This window comes from Achroia grisella, unplaced genomic scaffold (genome assembly GCF_030625045.1).
Source record: "Achroia grisella isolate CSIRO2021 unplaced genomic scaffold, CSIRO_AGI_Agris_v1 utg1295, whole genome shotgun sequence".
Lineage (NCBI taxonomy): Eukaryota > Metazoa > Arthropoda > Insecta > Lepidoptera > Pyralidae > Achroia > Achroia grisella.
This window is the reverse complement of record NW_026712613.1, coordinates 738,411-759,170: the sequence shown is the minus strand read 5'-3', so window position 1 is coordinate 759,170 and position 20,760 is coordinate 738,411. Positions and strand designations below refer to the sequence as shown.

Below are 20,760 nucleotides of genomic sequence, written 5' to 3'. Positions count from 1 at the left end.
TTATAATACATTTAGAGTTATTCCTTATTTCTTCATTCTTATCAAGAGAGAAGTCGTTTGGGTATTTTGTCGTGTACTGCCGGCTTGTTTGCCGTACCAATTACATAACAATGTTATTCTTATTAATATTATAAATGCGAAAATTGTATGAATGAATGGATAGATGAGTGTCTGTAATTGACTCTCTCATGCAAAAACTACTTAATGAATTTTGATGAAACTTTACAGGTTCGACATTGGAATACACAGGCGTAATTTTCAAGCCGGTGAAACCGCGGGCGCAGCTAGTAAAATACATAGGCGTATAACATTTGGTGATTTAATTTTACTTAGCAAAGTAAAATTACAAAAAATATAAAATATACACACAAATATCAATATTCAAATCGAATTTCAATTAAATAGTTCGAAATTTAAATTTAAATTAGATATCTAAAAAAATATGGAAGTAACTAATTTGTATTTCGAATATGTCATTTTGTAACTTGATATTTCTTTGTAATGCAATGGATACAGCATTGTGGAATACAATAAAAACAATAGCGTTTTCCCATAGCAGTATGTATTGCTCACAATCAACACATTACAATCATTGATCTTTCTTAATGTTATAATAAGTACCACTGCTCCTTTGTTTTTGGGGCTAAACTGCTTAATTATATGGATTAAATTATTATAGATCAATATCAATAAATTCATAAGTTAAGAGCTCTTGTCGAGCTCTAGCCACCTTTTTTGAGGGTTTTGGGTTATCGGGTTTTAAGGCCTGCAGCACTGCGATCTACATAGATCTATTGTGCTCGCCCTTTTTCAAAGTTCGCTTCCTAGACACGTCAGGGACAAGAATTTAAGGATATTCTTAGGAGCGATGGTTTTTATCTATAAATAAAGAAAGATAAAAACTTTATATAATTATATAAACGAAATATCTCCTTTGGAAAGTGTATACTTTCCAAAGGAGATATTTCGTTTATACATGAGTGGGATTCAACCACATAGGATGTGTAGTGGTGTTTCCCTTCGTGCACTTGCCACAATCTTCCATAAATGACTCTTTTATTTTTGAAAAAATATATAAATAAATCTTCCTAGACAATTAACACAGCGTCATCTTGTCCCACGGTAAGCACAGCTTGTGTTATAGGTACTAAACAACTGATATAAGTACATGTATAGAAAATACCCAGTCTGATACAAACATTCATACTTGTGTGGGACTGTGTATAGGCGTTGGGGTCGGTGCAGCCAACGATGGTGGTAATTATAGATGCAATATGTAAAAGTAATAGTATATTATAAAAATGTGTCGTAACAAACTATATGAAAGCAAGAGCAATAGAAGGAATAATAGGAAGTAACAAAACCGTAGCAACCGATATAAAATATAAATATTTAAAAATAAGGAATAGTCGTACCAGCCAGCGGCCCGAATGTATAGTCCTGTACAATACTCATGAATGTGTGCACCATGCGAAGAATCGATCTCACGACCATCGGTATTAAAACGGTGTGCTAAACTGCTAGACCACCGAGGATTTTTAGTAAAATATAGAACCTCTATTACTAGGCCTTTGAACAAAACACCGAATTTTCATATTTAGAATACAATCTTTTATATTCATCGGTAGTATCCGCCATTCGGGTGTTGGCCTTCAGCTGCTTCATATGTCCTTCCGCGGGCTTGGAGTACCCATGTGCACTCGCCCTCTATCGTCCTGTGAAGCTGTAAAGGCCAACTGGGCCGACAGCATTGGCAGCAGTCTGAAAACAAAACTCAAGAGATAAAAAAAAACTTTGAATGACCACTTCGCGTAATGGGCGATCGGTTGAATATTTTTAATCTTAATGAATCAGACACTTAGGTGTTAGTTCTTATCGAAACATAATGATAATATTGCACGAGATCCGCTCATAATTATTCTATCGTTCACCATCGACTCAAGTTAATCCCTGTTTACGAAATAAGGAATGTAGGTACTACATCTTTATGAAACTGACACGCTAACCGTAAACTTTTATTACACTTTATCGCGAAATATGGATGCAATCCATTTGTACATGAATGGTTGTTAGCAACATTGTTTACCATCATAAAACTAGTAAAGTTAACATCCTTAAACCTATATAGAACCTACAGATTTATCTGCAATAGTTAATTTCATAATTTCGAGTTATTAAAATACAGTTAATCATCTTATGAACATTATATTATATTGCGAACTTTATATAGTATAAAATGAAGATGCTACAGTTGTACGTTCGTTTAAATCTTTTAAACTACGTAACGGATTTTAATGCAGTTTTTAACAGTAGATAGAGTGATTCAAGAGGAAGGTTTATATGTATAATACATGTACACCCGGTAGTAGATATATAACTACTAGTGTTGCGAACTATTTTTATACCTTTTTTATTACCTATGTTTTTTTTATAATATTATATATTGTGTAAATATTATATAAAGTGGCAAGAGCTCCACCGACAAGAGCGTAGCTCTTAAATTATGAATGAATGAATGAATTATATATTGTTTTTATATGACATAAGTCATTAATACACAATTGTTTTACGACTATACCAATGCCGTTTTCTTTGCTCGTCGTCTTGGTCTCCATCCTTCACAACTAGCTGGTATATATATTTCATGGCATCAGCATAAAATACTTTCGATTAAAATTTAATATAAAATGCCAAAATCATTTCCTATAAACCAGAGGCCGTGACGTTTGCACTATAAAATAAAAATTGAACTACAGAAAAAAATACTAACTTTTTTTTATTTTACTTCAGTTTACCTTTACTTTACCTAAGCCCAACTCTACATACTATACTTCCACAGCTATTATCACTGACCACGGAGGTCAGAGGCATTGTCATATATGTATATCAACAATTGCAATGCATTACCTGGCACCAACATCGAGGTCAACAACCCTCGGGTGTAAGTCTTTTAGTGCGGGAATTATCTTATGAAGAAATACAATTAAAGTAAATGTAACCTAACTTAAGAATTAGTGTTATACCTGGAGACGTTTTTATTGTCATATATATACATATATGGGCGAGTATACTTCTGTCCTGAAATTAATTTGAAATTGACACAAAGGTTTTTGGTATTAACCAGAAATAATATTAACCAGAATCGAATTCACACTCCCCCCTCCGATCGATCCTCCATCCAATGCAAACGGGGATCGATATTACGACGGCCTGAGCCGAAGTTCGAACCCCTAGTGGGACCCTCAGACTAAAGTCGTATCCGTCAGGCAGGAGTTGGCCGCAGCCGCTCCATAAGTCCTTCCGTGGGTTTGGAGTGTCATCTGCACTCGCCCCCTAACGTCCGGTGAAGCTGTAAAGGCCAGCTGCGGCCAACAGCATTAGAGTAGTCCGAAAAAAAACCCTTAGAGTTCCAGTTGAGTAGAACTACTAGACTCTTGAAATGGTCTCCTTTATTTTCAGGAGAACAATGATATTCCTGAATATAGCGTTTCAGGCAGAATTAAATCGTTACGAAGACAGTGAATTTGAAGACATGGCTCTCAAGAAATGTAATGAACATCCTGACACCAGGCACAAAGTTATTGAGGAGTTGCGCTCTATAGTATACGGTAAGGATGATTTTTTTGCTTTTTTATAAATTTGTGTTTGAAATCAATATTATGCGCATTGAAATAAGCACAGATAACCATATTTGATGGCCGTTAGTTTCTGTCCCCCTGTACAGGACATTTCGGCTGCTGGCTGACACGAATCCTTAAAATATTTATATTTTTATATTACCAAGGTTTTGTTATTCATCTTACCTTCTTCTACAATACATCATAGTTTGTTCCGATATACATTTAAAATTCTCATGTCACACTGTCAATTACCATATTGCTTCGAAACGGCTTGATCAATTTTTAAGTTAAACTTTTATATGCATAGTTATTAAGTCTAAGAATGGGCTACTATATATTTTTCATCGTAAGTGATAAGGGTTGTCCACCCCTATAATTTTTTGGACAAATTTTTATTAATGTAGCATTAAAAATACATACAACCCTAATTTTTTACGCTTCTGTCACCAACCCCTATTTTTTAATAGCGATTTTAATTTATATGGCAAAACAACGTTTGCTGGGACGGCCAGTAATATATATATATATATATATATCATTTATTTTTTGGTCATACATTTTTATTTTTATCATGTTAGGCATTAAACAATTCATACTGTTATCTATTTAATAGAAATAAAAAGATGTAGTTTTACTTTCTAAATAAAAGATTGTTTTTTATTTTGTCATGATGTCGTCACGAAATTGATATCTCTCCCACACCTTGTCACACTTTGTCACTCCTGCCGCTCTCGTTTAAAGTATGACGTCATTTATTGATAACCCTTTATTGTGTACTTTCAGAGCGTGGTCAGTGCAGCCCTCGACGTATGGACGATGCGTACTGCCTCAGATTCCTGCGTTGCCGACGGTTCATACCTGCACTTGCGTACAGACTTGTAAGCTGTATACCTATATATAACTGGATAGCTAACATGGCTGGACTGTGACAAGCTGCCAACATAGATTTTTTTTGTATTATAAATATATTCATCATTCGATATAATCATACTTATGAATACAAATGTTGGTACCGTGCGAGGGATCGAACCCGCGACCATGGGAAGTAAACCGCTAGACCCTCGAGGCCATCATAATAGTAAAGTAGGTAGGTATGTTCAAATTATAGTTTTACGACGCCGCGACGTAACTCTGGATATCCGCTCACTAGGTCGCAGTCAGCCTTTGCTCTCCTTGACATCAAATGTGCCTTTCCAACCGCCAAACGGATTCATCTATAAAATGACTAGCTGACCCGCGCAACTTCGTCTGTATTACACTTGACATTTATCATTATATTTCACATATATCATTTTAAATTATAGCCTATTTGTTATCCTGATGTACGGTAGGGAAACGAGACTAGACGGGACGAGACGGGAAAGGGACGGTAGGGAAAAAAATATAAAAACTTGACGTTCATAAGCGGCTAAAATGTCCTACATGAATAAATGATTTTTGAATTTGAATTTTGTATAAGCTGTATTACTGTAAAGTTTCATTAAAATCCATTGAATAGTTTTTGTATGAAGAAGTAACAAACATCAATGGGGGATATGTTGTGTTGTGTAATTGTATGTATGTATAATTAAGTTATGTAAATAATATAATTAGTTAATTTATAAATTAAATTGATCCATCCATTGATGTAAATATGGATTACACTTACTTGACATTTCTCATTATATTTCGGCCAATTTACATAATTGTAATGTACTGTACTTCACAGTAACTGTATTACTGTAAAGTTTTATTAAAACGTGTTTAGTAGTTTTGTGTGAAAGAGAAACAAACACCAATGCCAACCGTTGCGCTGATTAGATATAGTAAGGCGATGCAATTTAGTAATAGATATAAAAACAGATAATTATATATAAAGAAAATTATATACCGATATACTTGCAGCGCTCGCGGATCGTCCACACGTTATAGACCTAATAAATAAAAAAAAATGGTTCTAGTTTAAAAAATGACGAGTTTCCATAAAAATTTTCATTTTCTACTGTATTTTACCACCTAAGGGTAATATTTTTACAAACTTTTAATGTCATATTTATTTATATTTAATCAATAGTCTAAGAAATAAGTTTCAAGTTCTAGCTTTAATAGTGGCGATACTTCTTTCGTTTTAAGAAACATGTTCTTTCTCAGGATCTACATTATCTGTGTAGCAAATTTAATTTTATCATTTTGGCGTGAAAGCGAGACAGACAGAGTTACTTCATTTATAATATTAGTAAGGATGTACAAATTAACACACTTATATGAATGAGACAGATATAATGACTTGCAGTCCTCTGGTAATATTATAATTATTTAATGTAGATGGTTCGATACGAAGATTTCCGTAGAAAAAACGGCCACCTCTACAATTGCGACCCATTTGATCTGCGGAGGGTGAAGCATGTCTACGCAGGCACCCTGCCCGAAGGTCCCGAACATGGCCGCCTGATAATAATGAGATTTGGTGAGAAACTGGTGCTGATTCTGATTGTATTTTTTTATATAATTTGAATAGCAAACAAACTGATAGTCCAGATGGTAGGCTACCGCTTACAGATAGGTAGGCTTACTTATCGTCTATATACATAAACGACAATATCATGTGTGCTATCGAGTAAAAACAATATAAGCATGGTAAACTTGGGCCTGTTGTCAACAAAAATCCGCATAATTTGCTAAATTCTACATATCCTATGGAAAACTTGGTCAGAGATGACAAAGGTAATATCCTTACTCCATCATTATTCCACAAATATTTATTTCCACCTTACTACTTATGGTTGCGGGTTCGGTGCCTGACACGATGCAAATATTTATATTAATCAGTATGACTGCTTGTATCAGTCTGGGTGTTTTCTATGTATAATATCTATGTATATGTATCAGTTATTTAGTATATATAAATACAATAAAACAAACTTTAGCTAGCTTAACTTGGGTCTAGATGGCGCTGTGTATTGTCCTGAGATTATTATTATTATTCTGTATATTATGTATCCATTAACAACAAAATCTAAGTATATATATTAGTTGTCTAGTACCCATAACACAAGCTCTGCTTACCATGGAACTAGATGGCGCTGTGTGAATCGTTCAGGTTTACTATTATTTATGTAAACCACTTCTCGTTTCAGGACGATGGGATACTGATGCGGTACCTATAGATGACGTAGTGCGCTGCGCGTTGGTACTCGAAGAGATTGCGGTCCAGCAGCCCAAGTTGCAGATCCTGGGAGTAACTGTCATTGTGGATCTGGAGGGATTAAGTTTTCGCCACGTGACCCAACTGACACCGACCATTGCCAATCAAATTGTCAGCTTGATGGGGGTAATGTTGTTAATTATTTCATAGATTGAGTAAGATTAGAGGTTCGTGATTTACACCCAAGATGACGAGAGTTAAATTCTAGTTGACTCAAAACAACTTTATGTGTCCATTTATGTTTGTCGGCCTCGGTGATCTATTGGTTTAGCACACTGCTTTACGTCCGATGGTCGCGGGTTCGATTCCTCGCATGGTACAAACAATTGTATTCATGAGTAAATCATACTCATGAATACAATTGTTTGTATCGGTCTGGCTATTTCTATGTATATTATGTATATATTTACTAAAAAAAAGTAGCTATGTATTTATGTACATCAGTAGTCTAGTGCTCAAAATTCAAGCTCAGCTTAACTTGGAACTAGATGGCGCTGTGTGAATTGTCCAAGTATATTATTATTTTTATTATTATTTATATATCCGAGTCAATTCCTGATGATGGAAACACCGATAACTAAACCAAATAATTAATCCGAATGACTCTGCTAAGTTGGATTGAAATAATCATATATATATATATATATATAACATAATATAATTCAAATATATATTATATATATACATATATATATACACTACACATAACAATACGTACTAGGATATCATAAAATTACAGGTGGCTTTCCCGTTACCCCTGAACAGCATACACTTGGTGAACTATAACTGGATCTTTAACACATTCTCATACGTGTTCAAGCAGTTCATACCCAAACCTGTGTGGAACAGCATTCACTTCCATGGACATGACATGAACTCTCTCCAGAAGCATGTACATCCTCAATATCTGCCGGCAGAATACGGCGGGTTCTGCAAACACGTGATTTCAACTGAGGAGTGGCTTGCGAAAATATATGAGTACAGAGATGAATATTTAGTACGAGAGTTAAGGAACTTGGGTTTCGCGGTTAAAGATTAGATATAAATATAACAAAATAAAGGTTTTTGGTGTTTGTTATATTTGAACTGTAAGTTCCTTTCGGCATAAATTGAGCAGGTTAGATAGTACCTCTTTGGCCATCACGCTCTCATAAAAGAAGAAATGCCTATAGAACCACAATAATACTCAGAGTTAGGAATATCGTATTGTAGACGAACCCTACTCCGTGTTATTTATGTTGCCCTGGTGATTCTAGTAAAATATCTAAGTAAATAAATAAATTGGTAATAGTGTGTGTGTGTATGGTTATTATTGGAATTTATATATTAGTAGATAATATTGTAGATATAATATCTATATTAGATTTATATTGTTTTTGTATAAATGAATTCAAAAGATACGTTTCTGTGATATTACAATTTTATTTTGATAAGATTTATTTTTGTTTTATTTCTTTGATGGCCTCAGTGGTCTAGTAGTTTAGCGCGCCGCTTTTATCCTATGGTCGCGAGTCCGATTCCTCGCACGGATTTTTTATTCTCAATGAAAATTAATGTATATCTACAAGATTAGTAAAACGCAAGGAATCTTTTTACAATTAACACAGCGCCCTCTCGTACCACGGTAAGCAAAGCTTGTGTTATGGGTACTATACAACTGATATTATTATTATTATGTATGTATTTACAGAAAAAAATCGAAGTATTTAACTTAGATTTTTTTGTAAATACATACATGATGTACAGAGAAACCACCCAAACTGATAAAAGCAATCATACTTAAGAATACAAATATTTGCATAGTGCGAGGAATCGAACCTGCGACCATCGGAAGTAAAGCGTTATTCTAAACCACTACCCTACACCATCGAGACCGTCAAAAATATGTAACGATATTGGTAGTTCTTATAAATGAAAATCAGAGGTGTGCTTTTTGAGTTGCTCCTCCTACTTACTATTGCACTAATCAAAAACGTCGGCTATTCTTGATTGAATACAAAAGAATAAGATTGCTGATGCAATAAAATAATACATGTTTATTTTTGTATTAAAAGAATAGCTTTTAGAAATGATATCGAGGTACAAATATTATATATAGACAGACAGAAAGAAGAGACAGGAATTCATTACAGGTTGTCAATTTGATCAATAAAACATTTTGTGTTGATTTATAAAATATATGTTTATCTATTAAATTTTTTTAACAACCATAAAATACATAAAAACATTATGACATAGGTACTTAAGGTATCACAATATATATTAAAATTATATCTATAACTTACTAGTTATCGATATAATTTAATTTAAGATTAAATCCATATTTTCTACTAAGTTGTAATTTAGTCGCCGAACAAGCAACACTAGGCTTCCATGATATATACGAGCTCTATTCATTGCCCGATGATGCCTCGTTCGGAGATGAAACACGAGTCACAAAATGGACGTAGATACAATAACGGTCGGGATTCAATCATAAATAGAGAAGGTCGCAACACTCGCAACGCTTCCAGTAGCGGTGGTCAGGTTTCCGCATTAAATATATGTTGTCTCAGATATGCGGAATTAAGCGGAATGAAACAATGTTTTTAAATCCATTAAGTAATGAATATTTATTCGTTTGTGGAGCTTCCTATATCGTATATCTATTTGTATCGTATCTTGCTTTGTAGGTTTGATAGACACCTCAACCCACCCTCTCATCGTTAGGCACAAAATATACATAGCAAATTATTGGTAATATGTCAACATTTTTAATTCATTACTAGCTCGTTGCTATTACGACATCGATATTTTATAATATATCTTTATTAGTAAAATTTCATTATTTTCATAACGTCTTACGTCCCTTACATTACAGATTACATTAAAAAAAAGTTATATGTCATTGTCTAATAAAATTATAATTAACAATATCACCTTCATCCTATAATATGTATATATTAATTTATGGTATTTACAATTTACAAATTAAAATAAGGCACGTATAATTAGGAAAACAATCATATCATATTAATCAGCAAACTTCAGTTTACTCGTGATCATGGGCGTTGAAACACTGCCGAAATATCGGGACCTCGAGAGAAATAAGTAAAACGTGGTAAGATCCCGTGATTTTTCCTAATTTTACGTATAATTAATGATCGCGTCTTTAAAACAGTATATAAAATATGATACATATACATTTTTACATTTTATTGGTATTCATTCGATTATATTTCCATTCGATTATATTAAACTACGGCCAATGTTATTTACCATTTTAATCCAATATTAGGCCGCTTTAACATCCAATATTAGGTACACTCACCTTACTAACAAAATTTTTAATGTACAATTACATATGTAAGTAGGAACATAAGTGATCTCTAAATAGGATTATGTTTTATAACATATAATAAACATCGGCTAAAACATATAGACAGTAGTACACCATACGTATTTTTAAACTTTCGTATATAATATAAATTGTTTATATAGTTTATTTTATCCAAATTGAGCAAGGTTAACCGGGTAACATAAATAAATTTATGGTAAATAAACGTTGAGCAATATACCATACCGTATTTACCATAAAATTATTCGTTTGAAGACCCGTTCAGCTGTTACGTGACCGCTGACTGGCTGGCTAATAGCGTAATACGAAATCGCCAGGCAGTTCAGTTTAAGCCGTAAACTGAATGGGAATAAGAGTTCATAATACGCCCGCAGGGTAACAATATGAATAATAGTATACTCGTATATACTGCCAGAAATGCAGCGCTTGATAAATTAACGCGGCGCCAGTAGCAAACTTCTTCAAAGAAACCACGATATGGTTTCGGTTATAAGGTTTGAGTTTTTAAAAAACAACAATCATATATGATGAGCTGTTTACTCGGTAGTATTTTTTAGTCTATACGAGGTGTAGGTTGTTACCTACCTCGTATAGACTAAAAAATACTCGAAAGATTAGAAAATCATTTTTATATATTTTTCTTTTATATTAATGGAATTTGATCTTTGTGTTTTTAATTTGAAGGCTGCATGATGAATTTTTATGGTCTTACAGATGTATACAGTAGCGGAATTAAATAAAATAACACGAATCCATTGAGTGAAACTGTTTTTGTTATTATTTTTATACATAATAATATTTTATTTTTACGCAGAGGTGAAAGCCCTGGGCCTCTTACAACGCAGAGCCCATTTGATTGCATCTGACAGTCTTACTACCAGACTAAACCTGCGTTGCATAAATATATTAGTTTTTTTTAAATTACTATACAAAACATAGTAGCACCATTAGAACTATCACAATATGTCATATCTATTTACATATATAAATTTAATGTACAAAATTCAAAAGATAGTATATTTGGCAGACTTAACATTAAAAAGTTCACAAAACTATGTGTATATAAAATAGGTATAAGTTCTTTTTAAAATCATTTGAAACTAGCTGTGCCCTCAGTTACGCACATATGAAATTTATAGCCTATGTGTTTCTCTGATGTATAAGCTATATCACTGTAAAGTTTCATTAAAATCTGTTCAGTAGTTAAGCGTGAAAGAGTAACAAACATCCATTCATCCGTCTATGCATCCATACACATACACTTTCGCGTTTATAACAACAATAAGATAATTGCATTGTTTTAATTTTAGATTCTTTCTCATAAGCTAGGTACCTACTCTTATAAAATGTAGTACTAATTACTCTGTATTAATTGCTCTGTGATTATACCCGTTTAACAACTGCGATAACTAGCATTTCTACGTAAATAGAGATCAATACAGGCAAAGATCAATAAATACTCTGCCAAATTTTACCACAGTAACACTATTTTTTTTTTATTACAAAACCATGCTAGCAAAATGTCCTTCAACATATATCAATCAACGCAGTATCCCAGCGTTCTCATATCGGTATCAAAGTCCTTATTCTTGTACTGTTTGATCTTAGTTAGCCATAATTCCAGTGATACCTCATCTCGAAGACCACCGTACCGTTTCGGGAGGCAATCGGGATGTATAAACCTGAAACAATGAAAGTAATAACAATAGCGTGTTTGAACGTATTACCCTCGTAATAAAGGCTATATAAATAAAAATAACAAAGCGTAAAAAACCAGCAAAAGTTAAGAATAATGGTTCCAAGGTAAGTAGAGCTTGTAATATCGATATAAATACACAGATTTTTCGATTCCTCGCACGGTGCAAACATTCAAGAGTATAGGTTTAGGTGCTTTCTATGTATATATTTACAAAAAAATATGTAGATATCTATATCAGTTGTTTAGAACTCATAACACAAGCTCAGCTTGCCGTGGCACTAAATGACGTGTAATGATGTGTTAATTGTCCGAAATTATTTATTTATAGTCAAGACTTAGTAGTCGTACGTTAATGGATTCTATAGAAGTACTGCCACTCCATTAAATATAATTATTATAACGCCTGCAAAAATCTTGTTGATAGTTTATACTTCAAAGTTTTTGCTAATTATTTCTCATCAGTTAACAAAAGGACTGACTAACACAAATAAAATTTAATTGTTATAATGTAATGGTTGCCAATAAATTCTTTCTTTCTTTGTTCTTTATGATAACATAATATCTGTAGTACACGTCTATACTCCACAGTTACCGTTTACCATCAGGCGGGCCAGCTTGTTTGCTATTTTAATTACATAAAAAAGCCATACCTATGTAATGAGTTAAGATTGTATCCATGGAAATGGACTCTTTTCCAGAGATCATCAGCCGGTGCCAGGCGTTTGAAGAAGTGGAATAGAGTTTCAAACACTCGGGAGCAGTTGATGACATGGACCCCACGTTGATGCAGGGGAAACGCAAACTGGAATAACAAAGACAGTGAAATTGAAATATATTTTATAATAACTAGTGTAAGAAGCACTAATTATGATGGACGACTGAGGCTTTGAAGCCGGCTACCGCAAGGGAAACCCCAAGTAGCCCCTGTGACTTGTGACACGGGTGTAGGTTTAGAATGCATTAACACTCAGCTACTTGCAGCTTCCCCCCATGCCCAACTAAGACCGGGATAAACCCATTGCTAATACAATTCACTTTAATATCCAAAACACAACTGGCACGCTCTGCGCTCGTCAAATGAATGCCGCGGCTCACGCAACGAAAGAGGATTATTCAACTACCGACCTCCGTATCTGTAGACCAAAGTCAGTGTAGTAGGTTGGTCTATAAATACTAGATGGCGCTATTTACAATATTCGTAGTAATCCTTACATTGGGTACTTCATTAGTACTAAAAACAAACTACCTTCTTTTAATATATTTTTAAAATATCGGATTTTTTCTACAATAATGATGTAAATTCTAACACTAGTGATCACCCAATGGTCAGAATTCGATCATAATTAATTTAAATTAGAAGTTTGAAAATTATTAAGGTTCTATTGATGTATTGTCAAAGACTATATACTTCAATGGCTGTGTGTGTCTTTGTATGGTATGTAATGCTGTATGTGTGTGTGATGTTTTTTATTGATTTAATGTATTTATATACATAATTAAAAAAATATATAGTATTTTGTACTATATGGACTGTAAGTGTGCGAAATTTCGTACTCTTCCGATCTGGGCATATTTCATACAATGTTTTTGATTCACATATTAATACTATATACATATAATACTCGTGTATTTCATTATCGTGTACTATATTCCAAAATATAAGTTTTATTTTATTTTTCTTTCTTTTTATTCGGTGATCAAAACCTCGTGTCTATTAATTAACATTAATAGAAGTCTCGCCTAAGTCTCTCTGGAATTTCTCTGTCACTTCTCAAAGAGTAGAAGAATTTGTTAGGCAGTTCCCGTTTTATTTTCATCATAACAAAATCCGCCATCTCTTTATAACATTAACATCAGCATTGCCTTGCCTTTATCCCATTATTTTGGTAACGGCGTAGTATGTCATCCGCTTCCACTGACCTCTATCAGCCGTCGTATCTGAACTTACTCTCTTTTTACACATATCATCTTTCACACAATTCATCCATCTTTTTTTGGTAGACATCTTCCTTAATACACAATAATTTATACAGGAATAAAAAATCATATAATTTACATATTAATAAAAGCTACACTACTATGTTATTGCAATTGAAATCTTACCCCCATAACATTAATGGCTTGCAGTGCTATAGACGGAGATATGTGTCTGACATGCTTCATGGTGATTCCCTCACAGTCCACGAGGGCTGTTCCACCCAACACTTGAAGCTTGGGCTGCATGATGCCCACCTCTAAAAGTAGTAGACAAGCACTGACAAGGTCCTCAGCTGAGATTTGATCAGGGTCCCATAAACCTGAAGAGCACAATAATCTATACATATAAATGTAATTGGAGTGTCTGTTTGTAATATTGAAATAACTGTTTTTTACATATGAATATGTAAAAAACAGTCACTAATAAAAGTCCGGGTACCTGTACAATGGATTGATTACTGAGTATATAGGCGACGGTTACGACGGCCTCGCTGGTCTAGCGGTTTAGCACACTGCCTCACTTCCAATGATTGCGGGTTCGATTTCTCATATGGCACGAACATTTGTATTCATGATTATAATTGTTTGTATTGGTCTGGGTGTTTTTCATATATACATGTATTTACAAAAATATATGTATATTGTAGTAGTTGTCTAGTACCCATAACATAAGCTCTGCTTAACATGGCGCTGTGTGAATGGTATTGAGATGTTATTATTATTTTCGATCAGGTGAGTCGTTTTGTTTTAAAGTCAAATTTTATAAAAAAACATATCCTCACCAAGTCTGCATATAATGAGCCTGCCGACATCAGGTCGGTCGAAGAGTACGCCTTCATACACGTTCCCCATTCGAGTGTAACTGAACCAGTCCTGGTCGCGCCATAAGTGCGGGTTTTGTTCCCGGAAGTTGCAGTAGCGAACCATCTGTAATTATTAGCGAAAATAATTTTAATTGATGAATTGTAAAATGTTTTTATTGTACAAATTGTTTTATATTTATTATTGACTTCAATGTTTATATCAGATTTAAAAAAAAACACCGCGCCTAAACGAACAACCCTACAAAATGTTTTTGTTACTGCAATCGAATAGAGCAATCTACGGGAATATATGATTTTTTTTATTTGTCAAATAATGTTATATTATTAAATAAATATAATATTTTTTGAACAAAAACTAATTCGAACGAGTTTCATATGATAATGTGATACCCAGGGTATTGTTCATGTATTATGGTTTACCATACTGTTTACCATGAGGCGAGCTGTCAGCTTATTTACCATTCAATTTTCATAAACTCTTCAAAATATCTTTGTAATATACAATTTCTTGAAGGTCCGCAACATGCAGGTAACACCCCTGGTGTCTCAGGCATCCATAGGCTACGGTAACCATTTACCATCAGATGGGCCGTATGCTTGTTTGCCACCATCGTAGTTTAAAAAGATACTAACCAGTCTATGAGCTCTTGCTGGCACTGAACGGCGCGCCCTTAGGAACCGGAGCAGGAACGAGTCGTCGGTCCGAGGTGGAGTACACTCACCGCGCTCTGTTGGCAATTTTATTAAATTTTATTACTACTAGTGATCGGCCAGTAGTCGATATTTGACCAATTTATAATTTAGTATATAAATTTGTCTTGGACAGTTTCATTTTATGCCGCTAGATGGCGTTACTATGCAATATAAAACGCGGTCTTAAGATTTTTGTACTTATATATGGTAAAATGGAATGTTTGTATCTGTAAAAAGACGGCCTGAGCCGAGGTTCGAACCCCTAGCGGTGCCCTCAGACTAAAGTTGTATCCGTCAGCGGGAGTCGGCCTTGCTGCTCCATAAGTCCTTCCGCGGGTTTGGAGTGCTATCTGCACTTGCCCCCTATCGTCCGGTGGAGCTTGCCAACTGCGGCCAACAGCATTAGTCCGAAAAAAATTTACCTATCTGCAATTCGATTCCATCTGGTTCTGTATAGTTCTAGAAAAGAATATACCAATCATCTGTACCTATATTGTGTTTTCATTCATTGAACCGATGCTTAGTACATCTTGATTCAGTGTGAACACGTAGTTGTTCAATCTGTAAGACTACAGACATAATATCAAAGACAAATAATATTAATATATTCTCAATTTGATCGTAGACTCTAAACAAAAACAAAAGTATATATGTGTGTATGTCACATACATGGTAGTGTCTAATGTTTCTTTTATTGATTTAATGTGTTTTCATAGATAATTTAAGAACTTTCATACTCCTCAATCCTGCGCGGATCTTCGTAAAAAGGGGCACAAAGTTTTTGCAAGTAATCTATACATATGTATAAATAAAATTGGAGTGTCTGTGTGTAATATTAAAATAACAGTTTTTTACTACATGCATATGAACATAAATACGGTATATACACCAAAATATTTTTTTTACCATTTTTGTCTGTCTGTTTGTTCCGGCTAATCTCTGAAATGGCTGGACCGATTTGGCGGAACTTTTTTTGGCAGGTAAATATACTAAATGTAGGTTAACATCAGCTATGTTAATAACGAGTAAGTTAGGCTACTATTATTTTAGAAAAATAAAATAAAATTCCACGCGGACGAAGTCGCGGGAATAGCCAGTAATATAATATAATGTAATAAGTCAGAACAAAACAGCGAAGATAGACAGACAAACAAAACAATACTTAGTCAAAACGGCGAGAGATTAAAATTATTCGTGTTAAGACCCGGTTAATAATATCAGTAAATAAATAGTTTGCAATAAAGTTATATAAATTAATCTGGGTAGACAGTGCATGTCCAATGTCCAGCCAAGCGTGAGGTAACAATAGTTCGCTTCTGACGCAAAGGGACATTAAAAATTGCTCAAAAAATTAATAGGGTTACCGATTTAAGCCTTTGACAGCTTTAGAGCGAAAATATGCATGGGATTTTGGATTCCATAAAAAATTTTGGGTAAATTTTTTGAGCATAATATTCTATTCATTATTGATTAGACTAACCGAAACGACTAAAAACCACAAAAAAATATTTATTTCAAAACAAGACGATGGGCCTTTGGTTAGTAGGTATTAGATTTATCATCTACCAAAAATGTTATCTAATATCTAAAAAACATAAATTTCTATAATTCCAAATGGTTAAAAGAAATGCCATGTCGATAATTTTTTTTTTTTAATATTTAGTTATATTGTATATAATAAAACGAGAAACTTTTTTTTTTGGCTTTTCTATTTACGTTCAGAGGTATCTGATTACGATTTTAATGGTATTTTTCTAGCTGTTGACAACCCTGGCTCCGCGTCGCCGCGCCGTGTCAAATAGAAACTGCAAATAACCTTGTCGTTACTTTATCATGAATTTTTAAGAAATACAGTTGCAATACTAAGCATTGAATCACAAAGAAATCTGTTGTCACAGGTATTTACTCTACATGGTATTTGCAATAAAGTATTTCTATTTTTTTATTTTTGTTTTTTTGCCAATAATTTTCTTTTTTTTATAAACAATGAAAAATATATAATTAACAAAATTATGAAGTCAGGTTCATTTATGTAACTTCAGAGAACCATTTATGGAATAGTCCATAATTTGATACTGTAATCTGTCCATATTTGGATTTTCCAATGATTTCCAACTAATATACACATTTTTATATTTATGTAAGTAATACAATATAATACCGCTTAAACATACAAAAGAACATCTAAACAGTATATGAAAGCTATAAAAACTGTACTGTGTGGACTTTCTGTACGTGAAATATTTATTTTTTACATAACTTAGAAACTTATGTGCTAGCGAGAGAAACAAAACACTATCACAACGACGAAAAGGCTTCCTCGATTGACATGCTATAATTTGTATGCGTAAATGGGAGTAGAAATAGGTAGAAAATCACTGTCTATTTAAATGTGTGAATCGCAGTTTAGAGAAATGGACGAATTCCATATTAGGATACTATTCTATATTTAGTCACTTTCCTCTATAAAATCGAGTTTCTGGAGACTGGGAGCGTTTTGTACTAATTGAATGAAAATACAGTTATGATGTTACAAGCATACTCGTATATTGAACCAAACGAATAACATTTTTTCCGCACTACTCAGATGCTGGCCGCAGCTGGCCTTTACTGTTTCACCGAACAAGAGGGGGCGAGTGCAGATGGCACTCAAAACCCGCGGAAGGTCTTATGGAGCGGCTGAAGGCCAACTCCCGCCAGACGGATACAAGTTTAGTCTGAGGGCACTCGATCCTAGGATCAGGCGTGCATAAGACTTAGGGATGCAGATGTCTGAATTTATTAAATGAATAACACCACGGACATGACGTCATCATGACGTCAACTATATTAACACAGTCGGTACCCATCATGTTAATATAGTTGTATAAAGAAACAAATGGTAAATCCACTAAACAGAAATAACATAAGGTTTTTTTTTTTTTTTTTTGTCCTTATCTAAATATATGAGTGTAAAAATATACCGTTGCATGTGTGAGCGAGATAGCAATAGAAATAATTGGAACATTATAACGGTCTACACTTTTACTATAAGCATAATAACAATATAATGTCTAGCTTAAGTATGGCATTATAGACATTTATCAAAACTGTGCTTTATTTTCTTAGTGTTTGAATTTAAATTTTAACAATTTTTTTACAACTTTTCATGTTTTTACTAATATTTTATAACGACTCAAAAAAGAAAAGGAGGTTCTCAATTTGGCCTTCTTTTTTAAATAATACAATAGGTACTATATCTAGCTTAAATATAATATTATAGACATTTATCAATATCATGCTTTATTTTCTTAGGGTTTGAATTGAAATTTAAGAATATATTTTACCATGCTTCGTGTTTTTACAAATAATAATAATAATAATAATCTCAGGACAATTCACACAGCGCCATCTAGACCCAAGTTAAATATAGCTAGCTAAAGCTTGTGATTTTTGATGGGTACTAGATAACTGATACAAATACATAGATATTATTTCTTCGTAAATACATACATGTTGTACATAGAAAACGCCCAGACCGATACAAACAATGATACTCATGAATACAAATGTTTGTGCCGTGAGAGGAATCGATCCCGCGACCATCGGTCGTAAAGCGGTCTAGTGGTCCACTAGACCACCGAGGTCGTCCTCAAACAAAATATCATGTTTGAATTGAAATTTAAGAATATATTTTACCATGCTTCGTGTTTTTACAAATGTTTGAAACGACTCCAAAAAAACTTATATATCTATCTATACAAATAAATAAATATTGGTTTTACTACATGCGTATGAATATAAATAAGGTATATACACCAAAATAACATTTTTTACAATTTTTGTCTGTCTGTCTGTCTGTTTGTTCCGGCTAATCTCTGAAATTGGCTGGTTTGATTTTGACGGGACTTTTTTGGCAGGTGGCTGATGTAATAAGGAGTAACTTAGCCAACTATTATTTTAGAAAAATCTTTTATTTTAGAAAATAAAGTTAATTTCCACGCGGACAAAGTCGCGGTTACAGCTAGTATAGAATAAAGGTACCGACAGATAGACAGACAAAAAGTGTAAAAAATGTTATTTTGGTGTATGTACCGTATTTATATTCATATGCATGTAGTAAAAAACGGTTATTTCAATATTACAAACAGATACTCCAATTTTATTTATATGTATAGATTAATATAAATAACATTCTATTTTTCTTATTATTTTGTCCCGTCAAAATTGGTCCAATCGTTTCAGAGTTTACAAGAAAATATTTTTGTCTGTTTAAATTCTATTACATTTATATCCATTTAGTGATTAGCTGTTAATTTGAAATTACAAACAGACAGTTCAATTTTATTTATTTGTATAGATACAAAATATAAATTCAAAAGGTAAAATATTAGAATGTATATATATATATATATATATATATATATATATATATATATATATATATATATATATATATAATTATACACAGACAGATAGGTAAAATAATTTTTACATGTAACGGTATTTGCTGTCAATTTCAACCTTCCTCTTGTGTCGCTCTATCTATTGTTGTAAACTGCAAAATCCGTTGCATAATTTAAAAGATATAAGCGAACCCACACTGGCGTCGATTTTGTTTTATAATATGTAAAAATGAATATGCAATACTCAACCATCTACTTGGCATATTACTTCCAAGTATTCCACTTGATTTTAGGCTCGGTATACCCTATGTCAATTTGAAATGACAAACACACACTTAAATTTTATAGACATTAACTATATAGTTTTATATCTTTTTTTTAATAAAATGAACGGTGACCGCTCTAACCTGACTGTTTGAACTCACGGTACGGTTACCAGTTACCGCTCGCTTACATAATGATGCATTCACCTCGTGATCTTGACATTCTAGAACAGTTATTATTAACTAGACTTGTGGAAACGACTTAATAAAACTTGCTTTCAATTTGCTCGGCTTGGTTTTAAATTAATTCAAGTAATATAATAAATGCAAATATGTAAGTTTTTTGTATGTATGCGCAATGTACTATACGAATATGTTTGTATGTTTGTTTGTTCAGAGTTCTCCGGTTCTGCTAATCCGATTTTTTTAAATATATAAATAACTCTGAACAATTAACACAGTCCCATTTAATTCCACGGTAAGCAGAACTTGTCTTAATAGACAATTAACTTGTCTTAAGACAATATAAATATTTAGACTTTATTGTAAACACATAAATGACATACATAGAAAACACCCAGACCTATATAATCAAGCATATTTATCAATACAAATGTTTGCACTGTGCTAGGAATCGAACCCGCGACAATCGGAAGCAAAGCGATGTAAACATATTATGCCGCCTGATGGTATTTATATGTGAACATATGTGAAGTATCATCCGAAGAGCTTGGATGTAAAACGCTACACCCGTAAGACTCGTTTGAGGCGCTTCTAC

General features: G+C 33.3%; 2 protein-coding genes across 2 annotated transcripts in view; one reads left to right on the top strand and one right to left on the bottom strand.

The window, feature by feature from the left end:
* Nucleotides 1–3,466: 3,466 nt before the first annotated feature.
* Nucleotides 3,467–7,912, top strand: LOC131855060 (clavesin-2-like). The gene is made up of 5 exons (XM_059206271.1): nucleotides 3,467–3,608; nucleotides 4,404–4,498; nucleotides 5,925–6,066; nucleotides 6,737–6,930; nucleotides 7,544–7,912. The coding sequence occupies exons 1-5, from the start codon at nucleotides 3,467–3,469 to the stop codon at nucleotides 7,841–7,843; spliced, it is 873 nt and encodes a 290-aa protein (XP_059062254.1). The 3' UTR covers nucleotides 7,844–7,912.
* A 3,593-nt stretch (nucleotides 7,913–11,505) lies between these two features.
* Nucleotides 11,506–20,760, bottom strand: part of LOC131855040 (clavesin-1-like) — a 33,243-nt gene continuing 23,988 nt past the window's right edge. Inside the window, exons 3-7 of the mRNA XM_059206251.1 lie at nucleotides 15,275–15,369; nucleotides 14,600–14,744; nucleotides 13,944–14,137; nucleotides 12,491–12,642; nucleotides 11,506–11,823 (exon numbers count right to left, since the gene is read on the bottom strand). Of these exons, the coding sequence (XP_059062234.1) occupies nucleotides 11,679–11,823; nucleotides 12,491–12,642; nucleotides 13,944–14,137; nucleotides 14,600–14,744; nucleotides 15,275–15,369 (731 nt within the window). The 3' untranslated portion in view covers nucleotides 11,506–11,678. The remainder of the gene's footprint in view (nucleotides 11,824–12,490; nucleotides 12,643–13,943; nucleotides 14,138–14,599; nucleotides 14,745–15,274; nucleotides 15,370–20,760) is intronic.